The 20,909-nt window shown below is 35.0% G+C and overlaps 1 protein-coding gene across 5 annotated transcripts in view; it reads left to right on the forward strand.

Moving 5' to 3' along the window:
- The window catches only part of ERBIN (erbb2 interacting protein), a 160,068-nt gene that overhangs the window by 129,708 nt on the left and 9,451 nt on the right, over positions 1–20,909 (forward strand). For 3 of the 5 annotated variants that reach the window (XM_025387461.1, XM_025387464.1, XM_025387465.1), the window contains exons 17-21: positions 620–796; positions 2,766–2,951; positions 5,032–5,146; positions 6,783–6,966; positions 9,369–10,911. In XM_025387461.1, the coding sequence (XP_025243246.1) occupies positions 620–796; positions 2,766–2,951; positions 5,032–5,146; positions 6,783–6,966; positions 9,369–10,911 (2,205 nt within the window). Of the gene's footprint in view, positions 1–619; positions 797–2,765; positions 2,952–5,031; positions 5,147–6,782; positions 6,967–9,368; positions 10,912–18,681; positions 18,826–20,909 lie in introns of all 5 variants that reach the window. The other 2 variants (XM_025387460.1, XM_025387463.1) reach the window with 2 other exon arrangements.

Below are 20,909 nucleotides of genomic sequence, written 5' to 3' on the forward strand. Positions count from 1 at the left end.
ATATTTGTAATGATGATTTTCTCCACTTTCCCTTTCTTTAATGATTCATTTTTATACATCTTAGAGATAAAGAACTCTTTGTTATGAACATTTTGTTTCTTTATGGAATTGAAAACATATCACAGTGATAGGAGTAGTAAATACATATTTTTGAGTTACTTATGAATGTAATTATTTGCCCCTTATACAAGCTTAGCTGAATCTCAGAAAATGACAGGCTGACCTTGGAAAAATATGGCTCTTGGTATGTGAGACATAAATAGATGAATATCTGAATTTTATATATACGTAGATGAATATCTAGCTGAAAAATGTGTATCTGTTTCAAAGCTAAGTGGCACAATTTTTGGCAATATTCATACTGTATGTCTCTAAATGGAAATATTTGAGTCTGATAAAACTTTTAAAACATTGAAATTTACTGTGAAGTCTTACTGTTTTGTTATAAAACCATATTTTTATTAAGCCTAAAATGCCTTCAAAGTCTATTATCTGTCTTCACAGTTATCTCTATGAGCTTAATATCTAATGTAATTCAGATGGATTGTAGGTTAAATTTTGTTTGAGATTGACATTAGAAATATTTGTACTTCATATTTCACTTATTTTATTTCTCTAGGAGGGAAATTTAAAAAGATATCCAACACCATATCCAGATGAGCTTAAGAATATGGTCAAAACCGTTCAAACCATTGTACATAGATTAAAAGATGAAGAGACCAATGAAGACTCTGGAACCAGAGATTTGAAACCACATGAAGACCAACAAGATACAAATAAAGATGTGGGTGTGAAGGTTAGAAAATTCAAAAGGATTAACCAAAGCCTATTTCAAGTTCTTATTTTTAAATGGCAGTTGATATAGTGACCCTTTTCACGTACTCTAAATGTTCAGTTATGCACCACAGAATGGTATTTCAGCCAACATGCTCACATACGTATGATGGTGGTCCTGTAAGAGTATAAGGGGCTGGACGCAGTGGCTCACGCCTGTAATCCCAGCACTTTGGGACGCCAAGGCAGGCAGATCACTTGAGGTCAGGAGTTTGAGACCAGCCTGGGCCAACATGGTAAAACCCCATCTCAACTAAAAGTACAAAAATTAGCTGGACGTGGTGGTGGGCACCTGTAATCCCAGCTACTTAGGAGGCTGAGGCAGGAGAATCGCTTGAACCATGAGGCAGGGGTTGCAGTGAGCTGAGATCACACCACTGTGCTCCAGCCTGAGTAACAGAGCAACACTCTGTCTCAAAAACAAAAAATAAGAATATAAGGGAGATGGCTGGCCATGGGGGCTCACCCCTGTAATCCCAGCACTTTGGGAGACTTGAGGTGGGATGGTCGCTTACACCCAGGAGTTTGAGACCAGCCTGATGAACGTGGTGAGACTGTTTCTACAGAAAGTTAAAAAAAAAAATGCTGTGCTTGGTGATGTGTGCCTGTTGTCCTAGCTATTTGGGAGGCTTAGGCAGGAGGATCACTGGAGGCCAGGAGTTCAAGACCAGCGTGGGCAACATAGCAAGACAACCTGTCTCTACAAAAAATTTAAAAATTAACTGGGCATGGTGGCATGCTCCTGTAGTCATAGCTACTTGGGAGACTTGAGGTGAGAGGATCCCTTGAGCCTAGGAATTCAAGGCTGCAGTGAGCTGTGATCATGCCACAGCACTCCAGCATGGGTGACAGAGCGAGACACTGTCTCAAAAAAAGAAAAAACATACAATGGAGCTGAAACACTCCTATTGCCTAATGACATCATAACACAACTTTTCTATATTCAGATATGTTTGCATACACACATACTTTCTATTGTGTCAGAATTGCCTATAGTGTTCAGTACAGTAACATGTTATACAGGTTTGTAGCCTCGGGGCCATAGGCTATATAACGTATAACCTATTTGTGTAGTAAGCTATACCATCTAGGTTTGTGTAAGTACACTCTATGATGTTCACAGAGTAAAAAAAAATCACCTAACAAATTTCTCCGAACATACCACTGTTGTAAAGTGCCACATGACTGCACTTGCCAGTTTAAGGTTTTGTTCTCAGCTACCTGAACTGGGAAACTGTAATAATCAGTGAAGTCCATAATTACTGTCATTACCGGTCTCTGGCTATAGAATGTCCAATTGGCAGTGTAGCGTCAGCGTAACCTTTAAAAAAATCATTGTCTGAACAAAGAACATAATGAATGCCAGAAAAATTATTATGATGGAAATTTTTTTCCCCCAGTAATATTGATCCATTTTGCCCCATTCTCATTTTAAATGTAATTGCAATGACAGACAGTTGGCATTCATTTCCTTGGGATGTTTCAAAAACTTTCACAAATTCCTAAATGGTATATTCCTTTAGGACTTTGCCACACACACATCATTGTATCACAGAAACAAAAGTTTTACATGTCATTAGAGTTACTCTTCAGTCCACAATGAGCAGAAAACAATTTTAACCATCCGGAGTTGAGTATGCTGAGCTAAGTGACTCAGTTGTCCACACTTACAAGCCTTGCAGTTTCTAAGAGGAAAGTAACCTTGGCTCACTTTTAAATTTTAATGTGGCTCATGGATCTTTGGGGGCCACGTGATCCTAAAATGAGCATTTTATCTGTGACTGTCACAGGTTTCTATGTTTAAAGTTTTCGTGTTTGAGATTAGTCCCAGAATTGGAAGTTGGCAAATTGCTTACAAATTTTTATCTGAACCTTTAAAATACATATAAAACTTAAAAGAATATGAACTCTTTATATTTTCTTTTACTTAGACCTCAGAAAGTACTACTACAGTAAAAAGCAAAGTTGATGAAAGAGAAAAATATATGATAGGAAACTCTATACAGAAGATCAATGAACCTGAAGCTGAGATTAGTCCTGGGAGTTTACCAGTGACTGCAAATATGAAAGCCTCTGAGGACTTGAAGCATATTGTTAACCATGATGATGTTTTTGAGGTATGATTTTATGATTATTTTGGAGCAATCATAAGAACTTTCAATTTAATATTTTATTGTTGCTAAAGACCTGATATTGATTGTAGAAAGTATATTAATGCATTCATCATTGAGAAATTTCATATCTGCAAAAATATCACTCATTTGTCACTTTAAACTTACAAATTATTATGCCCTTTGTATTCAGATGTTTATGCGAATTAGATTATAGGTAGTCGAGGCTACTGTAAAATACATAATTGCTTTTATTTCTGTAGCTTAAAAATGAAAAGACTACTATAAGCATACCCAGTTATTTAACTTATTTATGCATTTATCCTTGAATGTGAAAGGTTTTTTGGTTGAATGTCTGAGACAGTTTTAGATGTGGAGTTTCTTCTAGTGGATCAATAAGACCTGGAACCTTTTTTTTTAAACAGCTTTATGTGAGATACAACTCACATACCATACAAATCACTCATTTAAAGTATTCAATTCAGTGGCTTTTAGTATATTTACCAAATTGTGCAGCCATTACTACAATCACTTTTAGAACATGTTTCTCACCCCAGAAAGAAATCCCCTACTCCTTACCTGTTACTCCTCACTCTTTATCCCCTTCAGCGCTAGGCAACCAAAAATCTACTTTATATGCCGCTATAAATTTGTCTATCCTTGACATTTCATTTAAGTGGAATCACACAATATGTGGTCTTTTGTGCCTGGTTTGTTTCACTTAGCATAATGTGTTTGTTTATCTATGTTATAGCATATATCAACACAGCATCCATTTTTATGACTGAATAATATTACATTGTGTATATCCACCCTTTGTTTATCCATTCTTCAATTAATGGACACTTGAATTATTTCCACTTCTTGGCTGTAATGAGTAAGTCTGCAGTGAATTTTTGTGTACAGGTTTTTGTGTGGATATATATTTTCATGAATAAAAAATGATTGCACCATTTTATATTCCCTTCATACGCTGCTAATGGTAATGTAAAATAGTGAAGCTGTAACTTTTTAATATGAATATCTGAAGTGTTTCTGATTTATAGCTGCATTGTTCACTGCAGTGTATACTAGCTACAAGTGGCTATTTAAGTTAAGACATCTTCATCCCTAAAATTTCAAAGTGCATTCAAGCACACCATCTCTTTTCCTGGTTATCCGTGAGCTGTCATTTACAACAGGAATAATTTTTTTTTAAAAAAAAGGATGGTTAATATCACTCAATACACTATGGTATGTACTGAAGCTAATGTAACATAGGCTGTGAAAAAATTATTAGGTTTGTTACAGTGAACTTATGACTCATTTAGTGTAATTTTTATGTGTAAGGCACTGTGTTTGGAGGTAAGGTGGCAGAATGGATAAGTGGATATAGGGATTTAAATGAATGCAAGCGCATATAATTAAGGATACACTGTGCTAAGTGTGTTAAAAAAGTACTAAGTGTTGCAAAAATTTAGAAGGAAGATTTATGGCTGCCTTGAGAAGGGGGCATTTCACCTGTGTTTTGGAAGATTTTAATTCACAGATACAGGAGAATGGAATGAAAGGGGAAGGAATTATGAGAGCAAAAGAATGGCATTTGGAACACATGGAAAATAACATTTTACGTTACTGAATGAGTCAGAGGCAATATTATGAAATAAGATCGGTAGAGTAGATAGGGCCCTGATTACAGGGCTCTGAAAAGCCAAGCTAAGAAGTCTGGACTTAATGTTCTGTTGTCTTGAGGAGCCACTAAAGGCTTTTAATAGAGTGTTACTCTAATTCATAGAGCTATATGTGGTTGAAAGTTATTATAGTTGTGAGAATATTATAGCAGATGCAGCACGTTAATATCTCAGTATAAAAAAGGGAATAGAGAGAGCAGTATCCTAATGTTTGATTAGGATAATGATGCCATGAAAAGGATAGAGGTGCAAATTGTACAAACAGGCTTGGAAGGACTAGTTGTGTTTTATTGCAATATCTTGAAAAGGTTTAATATATGTTTATAATATTTGTTTTCCCTTTAAAGTCTTATGACTTAATATTTATTTGAAGAAACAAAAATTTAATTTTTATCCCCCTCCCCGCTTTTTACTAGGAATCTGAAGAACTTTCTTCTGATGAAGAGATGAAAATGGCGGAGATGCGACCACCGTTAATTGAAACCTCTATTAACCAGCCAAAAGTTGTAGCACTTAGTAATAACAAAAAAGGTTAGATGTTGAAGGAAAGTACTAAGAGTAGAAATTGCCTCAATAAATTTATAAATTTTTTTGGAATAAATTTCATTCAATATTATGTTATTTGAAACATTTTAGAAACAAATTTTTAAGGTTGGCTTTCTGAAAGGTTCTCTTTCCCTCTCATTTTTAGTGAAAGGCCTTGATAGTCTTTTCTTTCTCCTCATGCAAATTTACTTATAAAGGATGGACTTTACCGACACATAAGCCTGGATTGTAATTTCATATCTGCCACTTATCTGCTGTGTGAGCCTTGAGTTAATTTTATCCATGTGTACATATCTGATTTGACATACAATGAGACTAATGAACAATTTTGCATCAAATAGGCTAGATAATATATCTTTCAGCACAGTACCTTATTTTTATTCATTCTATTGCAAAACATTTTTTACACGCTGTCCAACCTCTGCCAGCCATTCTTTCATATAAGACAATCTTAGACTCAGAGATCTTGAAGGGTATCTATCCCTTCCCTCACCCCTCCCCTCCAGCACCTGAGTATCTTTACATCATCATCCTCAAATGTTTAACCGTTTGTCTTTATGGCATCAATGATACTTATTATCAAGGTGGCCCTTGGATAGCTTGGGTTCATAATACTTGTAGTAGTGATACCTAAAATTTGTTGAGCACTAATTGCTTAGTTACTGTGCTAAATATTTTACGTGTTATTATCTAATTGTCACAATAGCCCCCATGATGAGGAGGAAGTGGAATGTATCTAAGAAAGAACCTAACAACCATCTATTTTACCGGTTAAGTTAAGAGCTCAAAACCTAAACACACTGAGATCAAACTTAGAGTCCCATTTGCTACTGTTAACTGTAAATACAATCCGGACTACTTGAGCTGTGCTCCTAAGATCTCAGAACATCAAAGATATCCTTAATTCATATAATCTTCTATGGATATGTCTATATACACTATTTCCATGATTTGGCTAGAATTGAGTTAGTTAAAAAAACAACCTTTTTAGCACTACTTTGAAAAAATACTACTTTTTATACTACCCATTATGGAATATGAACACTTGTCTGTTTCTGTTCATATAATTGCTACACACACAACCACCTCACATATTGAGAGTTTACCATTCATAAACAAGTCTATGAAACGTTTTTAAAACATTAAGGAAGAGCTGACCTTTGAAAATTCCTTGATTTGTTTGGTAATTATATGTTTGTAGATTGACTGAATTGCTTATTTTTATTAGAGTGGACGGGGAAAAAATTCCATATATGTATGACATAATTTCTTGCCCAGATAAGTTCAAAAAGGTTGTAAATTATATTTCCATCATCAGTTTTTCCAATTGTAAATGGGTGAAAAGCATATTCACTGAAATTAACTGACCTTAGAAAGCAGTACATAATAATATCACCTTGTCAGTAACTAAATCAAATTCTTAGTAACCCCAACATTGGTTACTTTTTAAAAAATTATATCACCATCTAAAAATTTAGTCTTTGTATTAGGACTGAATTTTTGGGGTGCTTCCGATTTTCTTAAGAACCAGGACGGTATAATTGCCATTTGTCATCACTGAAAAACATTTCACACAATTCTTGGGGAATTTATCATTGATATTAAATTTGTTTTGTTTCAGATGATACAAAGGAAACAGATTCTTTATCAGATGAAGTTACACACAATAGCAATCAGAATAACAGCAATTGTTCTTCTCCATCTCGGATGTCTGATTCAGTTTCTCTTAATACTGATAGTAGTCAGGACACCTCACTCTGCTCTCCAGTGAAACAAACTCATATTGATACTAATTCCAAAATCAGGTGTGTGAACATCTTTTACAGTTTTTCATTTATACAATAAATAGAAGTAGTAAGGCAGATAACGAATATATAAACATATAGGGTTTAATAAATAAATACTATAGAAGTGGTTCCAGCAATATGTTTTCTTTCCCCATTTCTATTGCTGATTTTCTATTTAGTTTTTATACATTTCCATCTTAAATTAGATTTTCAAATGGGGAAGAATAGACTAGATTCTCAATATCCTGGTTAAAAAGTTGAATATTTATATATTTTTAGATATGGCAACATAAACATATTTGAGGTAATATAAATTGAAAGGAGTATTTTTATAGTTAGAAATGCAGAATCATTTTGGGGGCTGCCATTAAAGGATTCATTCAAATACTCTTGACTGGTGGTGTATATTTGGCTTAGGCTTAATTTTGGAGGACACACTCACTGAGAGAGATAAATGTTAATTTGTATAGCCTGGAATTTAGCTGAAGTCTAAAACACATTTTATTATTTAGGCTCTTGAGAAATTGGTTGTTTATAATGTTGGCAGTGGGTTTGAAAAGAAAAAAATAAATTTGGTTATCAGAGTAAGGCCCTGCCATTCTACCATAGTGTTATTCTATCAGCTAAACTCTGTTAGAAAGATGGGCTGGATGTGGTGGCTTAAACCTGTACACTTCGGGAGGCTGAAGCAGGTGGATAGCTTGAGTCCAGGAGTTCAAGACCAGCCTGGGCAACATGGTGAAACCCCATCTCTACCAAAAAAAGTACAAAAGTTGGCCATGTGTGGTGGCATGTGCCTGTAGTCCCAGGTACCTGGGAGGCTGAGTTAGAAGGATCACTTGAGCCTAGGAGGCGGAAGTTGCAGTGAGCTGTGATCACACCACCACACTCCAGCTTGGGTGACAGAGCTAGACCGTGTCTCAAAAAAAAAAAAAAGAGATTGGGGTTGGCTGGATGTGGTAGAATACCTGTAATCCCAGCAATTTTTGAGACTAAGACTATAGATTGCTTGTGTCCAGGAGTTCAAGACCAGCTTGGGCAACATGGTGAAACCATGTCTCTACAAAAAAATTAGCCAGGTATGTTGGCACATGCCTGTAGTCCCAGCTACTCAGGAGGCCAAGGTGGGAGGTTCTGTAGCCTGGGAGGTTTAGGCTGCAGCAAGTCATGATCAGGCTACTGCACTCCAGCATGGGTGACAGAATTGAGACCCTGTCTCAAAAAAAAAAAAAAAAATAGGGTTACTTGGGGTTACTACTAAACCAAAAGCTTAATGTATGGATATTTTTAACAGTCATTTAGAGTTGTTCTTAAATTTCAGGCGTATTTAAGTAAAATTTGTATATTAACGTGTATTGTTGGAAAAGGGACGTGAATTTTATGCCTGAAAATGAGTTAAGGTATTGTGTAATTACAATCAATCATTTATTTCTATTCTTTGAATTTGAGGCTATGAGCTACTGTTTAAAATACTAATTTTTATAACCTCCTAGATATTATCGTATTAATTTGTTGAATAATAAAATTTTTTTTATTGTTGGGAAAGTGGTATATTTTCTAAATCCTGCTTTTAATATAATGAATAAAGCCTAAGCAAGGAATACAGCAACACCTTTTTGTGCTGTGTTTCTAGTAATGAAAGTTTTCTTTTTTGTAATGGGAAGACCCAGTATTAGGGGATTTTTGTGGAAACATAACTTGAATATGTATTCAAGAGGACACAAATACTTTATACCACCAGGTAAAAATAAAATATTTTCTATAATTTTGGAGTGACACTTTTAAAAGTATTTGCCAAATACAGCTAGCTACTTAGAAGAGTGATTAGACTTCATGTATCTTTTTATGCCTTTTACATATTTGATATAAAACTTTGGACAATTATTCAGTTCTTTGCTTTGTACAGTTTTCTTACCTGTATATTTGAATGTAATAACAACTGTGTACTTCGTTAACTGTGGTTAATTTGGTTAATAATGTAAGGCTTCAAAATTAACTGTAAAAATGTCCTGTGCGCTTTACTCCACTATTCATGTTACTAGTTTTCTTTCCATATATTTGCCCTCCTTCAAGCATTTTGTTTTTTTAGCATATTCATGAAAAGATGCAGCAGATTAAAAATTCTAATTTTATTCATAGTTCAGCCCTTTGAATTTTGTGACAAATTAGATTGAGCATATTGATGAAAATTAATCTTGGTTTTATCTATAACTTAATTGTATTACTTGTCTGCAACTGAATATAAAGCTCTATTAAGATAATATTTTTAAATTACATACTTGATAATAAATGCCTTTTGTCTTTGACTTAATTTATTAAGTTTTTTAACTTGTCTACCTACGCAATTTATTTATTAATGTTCCCTGTTACTAAGAAAGTTTGGCTTTATTATGTTTTTCATAAAATTATCTTTATTTTAGGCAAGAAGATGAAAATTTTAACAGCCTTTTACAAAATGGAGATATTTTAAACAATTCAACAGAGGAAAAGTTCAAAGCTCATGATAAAAAAGATTTTAACTTACCTGAATATGATTTGAATATCGAAGAGCGATTAGTTCTAATTGAGAAAAGTGTTGACTCAACAGCCACAGCTGATGACACTCATAAATTAGATCACATCAATATGAATCTTAATAAGCTTATAACTAATGATACGTTTCAACCAGAGATGGAAAGATCAAAACCACAGGATATCATGCTTGGAACAAGCTTTTTAAGCATTAATTCTAAAGAGGAAACTGAGCACTTGGAAAATGGAAACAAGTATCCTAATTTGGAATCTGTAAATAAGGTAAATGGACATTCTGAGGAAACTTCACAGTCTCCTAATAGGACTGAACCACATGACAGTGATTGTTCTGTTGACTTAGGTATTTCCAAAAGCACTGAAGATCTCTCTCCTCAGAAAAGTGGTCCAGTTGGATCTGTTGTGAAATCTCATAGCATAACTAATATGGAGATTGGAGGGCTAAAAATCTATGATATTCTTAGTGATAATGGACCTCAGCAACCAAGTACAACCGTTAAAATCACATCTACTGTCGATGGAAAAAATATAGTCAGGAGCAAGTCTGCCACACTGTTGTATGATCAACCATTGCAGGTATTTACTGGTTCTTCTTCATCTTCTGATTTAATATCAGGAACAAAGGCAATTTTCAAGTTCGATTCAAATCATAATCCTGAAGAACCAAATATAATAAGAGGTCCCACAAGTGGCCCACAATCTACACCTCAAATATATGGTCCTCCACAGTATAATATCCAATACAGTAGCAGTGCTGCAGTCAAAGACACCTTGTGGCACTCCAAACAAAATCCCCAAATAGATCATGCCAGTTTTCCTCCTCAGCGCCTTCCTAGATCAGAGAGCACAGAAAATCAAAGTTATGCTAAACATTCTGCCAATCTGAATTTCTCTAACCATAACAATGTTCGAGCTAATACTGCATACCATTTACATCAGAGACTTGGCCCAGCGAGACATGGGGAAATGTGGGCCATCTCACCAAACGACCGACTTACTCCTGCAGTAACTCGAAGTACAATTCAGCGACAAAGTAGTGTGTCCTCCACAGCCTCTGTAAATCTTGGTGATCCAGGTTCTACCAGGCGGGCCCAGATTCCTGAAGGAGATTATTTATCATACAGAGAGTTCCACTCAGTGGGAAGAACTCCTCAAATGATGCCAGGATCACAGAGACCTCTTTCTGCACGAACATACAGCATAGATGGTCCAAATGCATCAAGACCTCAGAGTGCTCGACCCTCTGTTAATGAAATACCAGAGAGAACTATGTCAGTTAGTGATTTCAATTATTCACGGACTAGTCCTTCAAAAAGACCAAATGCAAGGGTTGGTTCTGAGCATTCTTTATTAGATCCTCCAGGAAAAAGTAAAGTTCCTCATGACTGGAGAGAACAAGTACTTCGACATATTGAAGCCAAAAAGTTAGAAAAGGTAATTGAACGTGAGTTTTTCATTCTTTTCTTTATGAACTTAATTATTTTCCTTAATTGGCACTCTTTGTTTTCTAAACAAGATGAAACAAGAGTCTCTGAATTACTGATTATCTCTTTATATTCTAGGTGTTTTTCTCTGGTACTGGGAATAGAGTTCCAAATTTAAACTCAGCCAGGACAATTGGGATGATAATGTGTGTTTCTATCCTCTCCTTTACTCCCCACTGTTTCTAACAAAAATATTAATTTTATATGTTTATGTGTCTGTCTCTTTGAGATTGTGCACATATACTAAAAATAATACATGTATCTCTGTTTTAGCATTTTCTGAACTTTGCTATTAATAATTGTTGATTATCTAAATATAAAAAAGTTTACTATATAGTTAACAGAATAACAAAAAATGTATTGCATATGTAAATATTTCATCTAATATTTTTTCCCCAGTCCACAGTATATGAACTAACATTGTCACTGACACAGATGGCTTCTGGCATGGCGTTTATTCTTAACTTTTCTGAATTTCTGCATTTCTGACCTACTTAAACTCAGTTAAGTGTTTCTGTGGCTCTAGTGTGGCTTAGCAGTAGTTGCTTAAATAACTGATGCTCATGTTCAATTTATAATTTTATGTGTAGATGTTCGTCTTTTGAAAGGAGTTAAAAATGTAAATATATATCCTTGTAAAACCAATATGAGTACCATAGTCATGTGGCCCAAGTGTACAAGACATGATCTTTAAGATTTGACTTTATGTTTACTCACTAGATTTTACGCAAGCATTATCTTTCTTTCTTTATTAAATATAAATGTGTTCTTAAAAACAGGTGAACATACAACTTCAATTAGCCATTTTTTAAAATTCCTTAAGTAAAATTTTCAGAAATGCCTAAAATATATGATTAGTACCTCTTATCAGTTTACATGAAATCTCAGCCTATAATTGTTCTTTTTAGTGCAGTCCTCAACTTTATATAAACTTTAAATAGGTAAACATCCACAAGCATTAGGCTACTTCATTCTCATCTATCCATTTTATTTCATCTAGTAACTCTGTACACACTGTTGAGGCTATTTAACTTTTGTGCTTTTTCTAAGGCACTTGGAAATGTCTTAAGCAGAAGAGTAACATAAGAGTAACACAGGTGTGTTTTATAAATAAATTTCTGGTGACATTGTGAAACTAGATTTTAGGGGAAGAGGCTGTAGTCAAAGAGATTGAGTTGTGATGCCATTTAGTAATCTAGATAAGAAATGAAATGTGAAGTGTTATCAGTGCAGTCAAGACAAATGAGTTCAAGAGAGAGTTCTGAAATAGACTTTTAACAAGAGTTTACTTCTGATTGAATATTCCTGTAATCAATCAGAAAGGAAAAGGGATAAAGCTTGAGATTGTGCCTTGAATAACTGGTTGTTGGCAATGTCTTTAGCTATTACTGAACACAGAGGAGGATTGGGAGATTTGGAAGATGAGATGAGTTTGGTTTTTCTGTTCTGTGTAGTTTACATCTTATATGGCTGTTCTCCTACTCCTGTCTGACAGAGATATACCTGGATTTTAGTACATAAGAAGCAAGTAGTAACTATCTCATTGTTCAGTGTGCCACTCTGCTTTTTTTTAATTGCTTAAAATATTTACATATTTTGAAATTCACGGTACAGGTTCTTGAAGAGTATATGACACCAGTTTCCTAGTTGTTTCCACTAATTATTTAGAGGTGTGAATTAGTTGATTGAAACTAAAGAGAAGCCTTGTAAGAAAAGAAACAGGGCAAACTGTGAACACAAATCTGCAGCTGATGACTCCCATTTTCAAGGATATCATACTTTGAAGTTACATGGGGTGCTTCTCTCATCATATGCTTGCCCAGACTCCTGCGTTTTGGACCACTGGTTGACTACACTGTAGTATCTTCTAGCTCATCAGTTGGGAAGCATTTCTAGCAAATACCAAAGTACATATCCTGCCATTACCATAGCTCTACTGCATTTCTTTTAGGGTATTTTATTCTCCATGTCTCCCTTTCCCTTTCCCTTTCCTTTCCTTGACGGAGTTTTGCTCTTGTTGCCCAGGCTGGAGTGCAGTGGCACCATCTCGGCTCACTGCAACCTCCACCTTCCAGGTTCAAGCAAATCTCCTGCCTCAGCCTCCCTAGTAGCTGGGATTACAGGCATGTGCCACCACGCCCAGCTAATTTTGTATTTTTAGTAGAGACAGGGTTTCTCCATGTTGGTCAGGCTGGTCTCGAACTCCTGACCTCAGGTGATCCGCTCGCCTTGGCCTCCCAAAGTGCTGGGATTACAGGCATGAGCCACCATGCCTGACTCCATGTCTTTCTTAAATGTATGCTGTGTTTGCCTGTTTCAGTTCTTAAAAAGTATTCACACGTGAGACTGTTTTTATCTAACATATGTGAAAGTTTTATCTTAAATGGATTCATGTTTTATAAACCACATTTTTAAAAGAATTTAAAGAATTACTTAAAAAAAATTTTTTTTAAAGCTTTTAGAGAGACATTTTAGTCTTAACAGTTCAGAATCCTAGCTCTGCTGCTCAGTTAGCTACTTGGACAAGTAACTTTGACTTTCCTTACCTTGGTTGATGTGTATATTAGGTGCAATAAAAGGAACTACCAGGATTGCTTAAAAATTAAATGGGTGAATACATGCAAAGCACTTAGAATGGTACCTGGCATATATAACTAAGTGCTAAATAAGTGTTTATTGCTATTATCTTCATCCTCATCATCACCATCTTTTAAATATAAAGAAATTATCAGCTGATTAAAGTTATTTTTTAAAACAACAAAATACTGTGCAATAGGTTATTTTATGATGGTAAAATTATTTTTCTTAAAAATTTAAATGTAGTTCGTAATTTTAAAATATAAACAGATTTATTATATCAAAGATTAAGGCCTTTTTAGAAAGTGAAGATAGTCTCTGTATGTTTAGCTTGCAAAAATTTGTTTTAAATACCTATTTATCAAGGATGATGATCTTGAATAATATTTCTGTTATATATACTTACCTGTCAGAAACAATACCAATAAAATGTCAATAGAGACATTTGTATTCATTCACACACTTACATACGTACATACATACATAAAACTAACAAAAATAGAAATTTCAATAGAAATTTGGTATTTCCTTCATGATTTCATTATTAGTCATCTCTTCTTCAGAAAATATAGTTCAGAAGATTACTTCATTGTTTAGGAAATAACTGGTTCAAAAGATGAAATGTGTTAATGTACTGCTAGTAATTATCTGTCAGTGAGATTTGGGGACTTTTTGATACATTTCTAAAATGTTTTCATTTTGAAAGATAAAATGGTAATGATAAATGCAAGAGTAATCGCAGAAGATGGGATTATTCAAGAAACAGTGCTTTTTGAAAAACTTACAATTTTGATAAATAGGATTAAGTTTAATAGATTAAGGTAAAAATTATATATGAAGAAGGAATTCTGAAAGCAGAAAGAGACAAGGAGTTCAACCTGGTTGAATTAAGGATTTATTTTGAGAACATTTGATAATAAAGTATGGATATTAGAAAGTCATAATATATAAAGTTTATTTAGTACTTACAAAGTGCCAGAAACTACCATCACTGTACAGTTACCTTGCTGTACAAATGTTTCTCAATTTTCACATGAGTCGTGTGTGATATTTTTATTATCTCATTTTACCATAAGGAAATTTAGGCACAGAATAGTTAGGTAATTTTCCCAGGATGGTATGTGTTACGTAGTGGAGAGAAACAACTTTAAAAGCCCATCAGAAGAATTTCAAGTTGACACAATAAACAAGAGAGAGCCACTGTTATTTCCTGAGTAGATAGAGTACTTTAGGACATCTTAGGCAAAAGTGTTCAGGATGAATTGATAAGAAGTAGCTTAGGAAACAGTTTCAATAATTAAACAGCCAAATGAGAGATAGTTGATCTGGGATTTTGGCTCTCGTGGTGATGAGTCTGAAAAACACGGGTCAAAATTACTTAGTTTTAGGAATTGAGAAAAAAGATTGAAGAGGTAGCCAGGGTTTCTGATTTGGGATATTTGGTTATCAACCTTAATTAATTAATTAATTTTAAAAAATAGAGACAGGGTCTCGCTGTGTTGCCCAGGCTGGTCTCAAACTCCAGACCTCAAGCAATCCTCTTGCTTCAGCCTCTCAGATAAGCAGTCCTCTCACTTCAGCCTCTCGAAGTGCTGGGATTACAGATGTGAGCCACCATGCCCTGCCAAATCAGTTTTTTTTTTTTTTTTTTTTAACGTTCTGGTAGTTAGGGAAATGAAGTCTTTAAAGCATTGTGGTATAATATAAAAGTTTGGCAAAAAAATAACTTAGTTGGTTTTGAAGATACTGAATTTGAATAACCAAACATTTGTACCTAGATTTTACCTTTGTTCTTCCTTTAACCTAGGTAAGTGGTTTTCAACTTTACTATATAGGGTCTATAAATAAAACTGGACATTCTGAGTGATTTCAGAGATTTTCAGATTAATTTTGACCTCTGTGTGTGTGTGTGTGTGTGTGTGTTTTGCTTTGTATGTGAACCGGCATCCATTTATTCGTTATCCCATTTTTCAGTAAGGAAATTTAGGTGCAGATTAATTAATTTTCCCAGGATGATATATATGTTATGTGAAGGAGGGGGAACAACTTTAAAAGCTGGTCAGAAACATTTCAAGTTGACACAATAAATAAGGTGAAGCCACTGTTACTTCCTGAGCAGATATAGTACTTTAGGATTATTTTACTGAATAAAATTATTTTTAGGAGAATGGTGGTAGAATCACGTTAAACCACTCTCAGACAACTCGAAAGAACCATATCTAACATTATATAACCTAAAGTACTGAAATCACAAAGTAGTTGTGAGACTTGCAGAAATAAAGAGTTAATTTTCACTGGCAAATTACTCAATACTCTGCAAGTCTCAGTGTGGGGATGCTTTCTTTTCATATGTTCAAAACATTCTAAAATCTTATAATTTTGAAAATTGTCCCTGTTTTATTTATAGAAACTACTTTATGCTACATTTATGCTCTTATTCATTAGATGGTGTAATCAGAATGTATGGGCATTAGAAGCAGATTGAAAGTGCTACATAAATATATTACTAATTAACTACTTTAATAGCAGCAGGATTTAGATTCCAGACTTCAAAGCATTGATTCAAAGTGGTAGAAGATGATGGAGGATCTCCATTCACTCCCCTACACCCACCATCTTAATTCTAATGGCAAAGTAGACATGTAAAAATGTTTCCCTAGTGGCTTTCACAATGTCTGGCCTACCTCATGAGGTCAGTTCCCAAATTAAAATTTGCTACTTTACTCAGCCGAGAGTTAGTAATAACAGATAATCTATTGAAACTTAATTAGTTTTTAAACCTTTTAATAGTCACCCCTCTTACCTCCCACTGCCAAAAACAAAACAAAACAAAAAAACAAACAAAAAAACCTACCTCGAATCCAAAGATGTAAAGTAGTAGATGTCACCTTAAAAATTTCAAAATTTACTTAATTAAACTAATAAGCAAAATTTGAAAAGGAATAAGAACTTTATATTTCAAAGGTGAATGGTTACTATCAGCATTTACTAACATTCCTTATGAGAACTCAGATATTAAGCATTCCAAACCATAATATGATTAACACAGCATGGTAAGTGTTAGGTTCACTTGTTATTATACAACTATCAGTATGTAATGAACAACATTGCCTGGGACATTATGCCTAGCATTTAATTGAGCACTGCACAATGTGTTGTGACAGGAAGCGGTTTTATGTGGATGTCTGCACAAACCTGAATTTAAAACCAGACCTGTTTTGAGCTTCAGCTTTATTCGTCAGTAAAATATTTACAGTAGGCTCATGTGTTTAGAGATGACTTCAGAGAAGGCTTTGCTGCAAGATCTGTGTAAAGGGTTAATCAGGCCACTTGAGTCAATAACACATTAAAGCTCTCTGCACAGCAAATGTGTGTGTGTCTGTTATTTATGTATGTATGAATGATTTATTTTTTTATTCCAGTCAAATGTTTATGAAACCTCCGAATTGCTTCTGCTAAATCTTATCCTTGGTGAAATGGTTTGGGAAGATGCAGGTCTGGGCTATAAGTTTAGCTTTTATGTTAGAATTCACAGAATAACTGGAAGTGTACATGGTAATTTTATGGATCCTTTTCTTTCTGGAATCTTGTATTGTTTCTTGGCATCAGATGTCAACTTCAAATTTTGAGAAGGAATATATTTGCTAAGAGTAATACAGAAATGCTTGTTATGATATTTCTGTATTAATAATAAGCCATGCTCAAAATGTGGTTTCCCCAGTTAGACTGTTAAGCCCTCATCAGGGACATGACTAAAGGTACTCACATGAAAGAACAGCAGTTCATAAACAAGTGGAACAGCAGGAATCAGGCAGTGCGTTTATTGAGGTACATCTTCAGGCGGTTCTGGGATTAGCAATTAGGTATTCATATGAACTCAGTTTGTGAGAGGATTCCATCAATGGCTCTTTAAATTTAGGCAGCAAAGGCCACCACTAACTCCTAAAATACAGTGATCTTTAATACGAGTTTATTTGAATGGGGAAAATTTGCCACACATTTTCTCGTTTTCTTCTTGTTGTAATTTTAGAGCAGCAGGAGCATTTTAAAAGTTATATTTGCCAGCCTGGGCAATATGGTGAGACCCTGTCTCCATTAAAAATAAAAAAAAATTAGCCAGGCACAGTGGTGCACACCTGTGGTCCCAGCTACTCAGGAGCCTGAGGCAGGAGGATGGCTTGACCCCAGGAATTTGAAGCCAGCCTGGGTAACATAGCAAGACTCTTGTCTCTTTAAAAAATAAAAAGAGTATATCATAAGTTTGTGTATGTTAAAACTGTTCTGTAATGCAAGATATTTTTCTAAACATCTAAACATTTAGAAATTGAAATGTGGTTGGGCACAGTGGCTCACACCTGTAATCCCAGCAGTTTAGGAGGCTGAGGCAAAAGGATTGTTTGAAGGAAGGAGTTTGAGACCACCCTGGTCAAATGTTGTGAGACCTTGTCTCTACAAAAAAAATAATAATAACAACTAGTCAGGTGTGGTGTTGAGGACCTGTAGTTCTGTCTGCTCAGGAGGCAATATCATTTGAGCCCAGGAGTTTGAGGTTGCCGTGAGCCAGGAGCATGCTATGGTACTCCAGACTGGGAGTCTACCTCTTAAAAAAATAAAAAAAAATTGAAATGGTATTTTTTGCAAATATATTTTGTGTTATGTATATTTAAACACTGTTTATTTAATACATTAGAATTTGCATAAAATGAAGTAGATCTCTAAAAATTCATTTGACTTAGAATTATTGGGTGTTGGTAAAATTTATCTTTATATAGATAAATTAATTTCTGTTCTGTGTATGACTTTAGATACACATAGATCTGCATATGGCGTCAGTTCCTATTTTCTGACATAAAAGATGTGTTAGGAGTAAAGGAAATAGCATTCTAAAAGCAGTTATATGTCTGTACTTCCTTTGCTTAAACATGCGAATGGTTGTATTTACATGTAATTTGTGTATATGTATATGTTGTCATGTAAATACATGGTAAATGGTTCCAATTTCTTTCAGTGACTCTGAAAATTAGTGTTGCATGATACTTCTCTGGTTTTGGGGTTACTTGAAAATAAGTCTGCATATATAACATGTCTCGTGGATTTTGCATGCTACACTAATCTCTGTTAAATCTATCCCCTCTTTATTCAGAGCATGCTGTCAAGGTCCTTTAATTCCAATTTTACTGCTGTAAGCAGTTTTCACTATGGCAGCTCTAGGGATTTGCATAGCAGCCAAGGCAGTCTTGCCTTGAGTGTTGCAGATGGAAGAGGTTCTGGTGGGCACATTTTTCGAGTGAGTACCTACACTAGACCAATACTTTTAGTTTGTAGAAGAGAAAACCCCAAATTTTAAGTGTTTTAATGTTTCCAGGAAAAAAATGTTTACTCTGGGCTAGAAGCCTTGATTTCCTCTGAGTTCTTCCATGGCTTAGTTCTAAACCTTTCTTCAAAGCTGATACAGTCATTATCTCTTGAGTTTCTTTGGTCATAAACTAATGATGTAGTCAGCAAAAAGCAAAAAGCAGTGTACAATAGGAATAACTGAGAGTTTTTAAAAACTATTCTTTATAGTATTTTTTCTCTTAATATTAAACTTTTCTGTTCCTAACTAAAGATTTTAAGGCTATGCTATATGTAATCCATAGACCTGTTACAAGGAAGAATAATTTTAACTCCAGTGATTGAGAATTGACTGAGAGAAAGCACTACCCTGAACTAAAGTTAATCATAATTCACTGAGCATGATTAGCTGTGAGACTGGAGAAATTGTGATAAGTATCAGTGAAAAGACAAAATACAAATCCTTTCTTACTCACATTTTACTAAACATTTCCTTAGTAGTGAAGAAGAAAGGTTTATCATTTTAACCAAAATTAAGTCTGGGGGATAAAAACACAGAGAAAGAGAAAGAAGAACTCTGGGTGGCCCTGTTTTAAGATTTTTTTCGCATAACAACTTGAAGTAGTAGCTTGGCCTCTAAAATATTTCCTTCTGCCCCTCTCCTTCAATCCCGAAAAGACTGTTTTCTCTCTAATAACCCTATTTTATCCCCTCCCCATTGTTTCCATGTGAAGTATTTGCTTACTTCTGGGTCCTTTACTTCTACCTGAGCGATGGTATCCCCTATTTTAATATATCCCTGACTCTCCTCTGGTGTTACAGATTAGGAGCAATCTCCTGGATTCTCTTGGCTCTGGCTGTACCTGACCTAAACACTGTCCTCTGTCACCTGCCACCATGTGATTCCTATGCTGTTGAGTGGCAGTAGTCATGTTGAAACCTCCCAAGTTTGTTTACTTACTTATCTACATATTTATTTATTTATTTTGAGGCAGAGTTTTGTTCTTGTCGCCCAGGCTGAAGTGCAATGGCGTGATCTCAGCTCACTGCAACCTCCGCCTCCCGAGTTCAAGCGAGTCTCCTGCCTCATCCTTCCAAGTAGCTGGGATTACAGGTGCCCGCCACCACACCTGGCTAATTTTTGCATTTTTATCAGAGACGGGGTTTCACTATGTTGGCCAGGGGTCTTGAACTCCTTACCTCAGATGAGCTGCCTGCCTCGGCCTCACAAAGTGCTGGGATTACAGGCGTGATCCACTGTGCCCAGCCAGGAACCTCTCAATTTAAAAGATAAGAGAGAAGGGTGATAACTATCAGTCTCTCATTCCAAGAGTCCATGGGGGTAAAGATCGGTGGCTTTTATTAACTCAGGGGTAATCTTTGCCATTTATAGTCACCTGGAGCAATTGTATTTTCCAGATTCTTTTATAGTAACATTTTGTGCTTGTTTTTTTTTCAATTTGGAGCCTTTGAATCCATTGACTTTTACATTCATGGTATCCTTGTTCTTTTAAAAGGTAAACATAGTTATACATTCACACCTCAGTTAAAATTTCAAGCTGAGAGCTAAATTCATTATTATGTATTCTAAAAGCACATATCAGAAAGGGAGAAGGAAAATAAAGTATTCATTGCGTAAATACACAAAATTAGATCATGTCTAAAAATTCTAAGCCATGGTTTGAACTAACTGCACATGATAGATCTGTTGCAGATATAATTTCTAAGATTAAATTTGAAATCCTTAACTTTACATGTGTGCTGTAGTATGTCATAACAAAGTAGATTTTAGATTAATTTTTCAATATGATGATGTAGTCTGCATTTCTATGTTGCTAGCCATAAGCTGTTTTGAACGTAACAATAGTGCTATTTATCGCAATCTGTTTTGTTTTCTAAAACATATATAGGGATGTGCTTAGAACTAAAATTGAAGTGAAAAACATATGTGTCTTGCTTCCTGGCATATTTATAATAAGAAATATTCAGGGGCTCTGTGCAGTGGCTCACACCTGTAATCCCAGCACTTTGGGATAC

This window comes from Theropithecus gelada, chromosome 6 (assembly GCF_003255815.1).
Source record: "Theropithecus gelada isolate Dixy chromosome 6, Tgel_1.0, whole genome shotgun sequence".
NCBI classification, from domain to species: domain Eukaryota; kingdom Metazoa; phylum Chordata; class Mammalia; order Primates; family Cercopithecidae; genus Theropithecus; species Theropithecus gelada.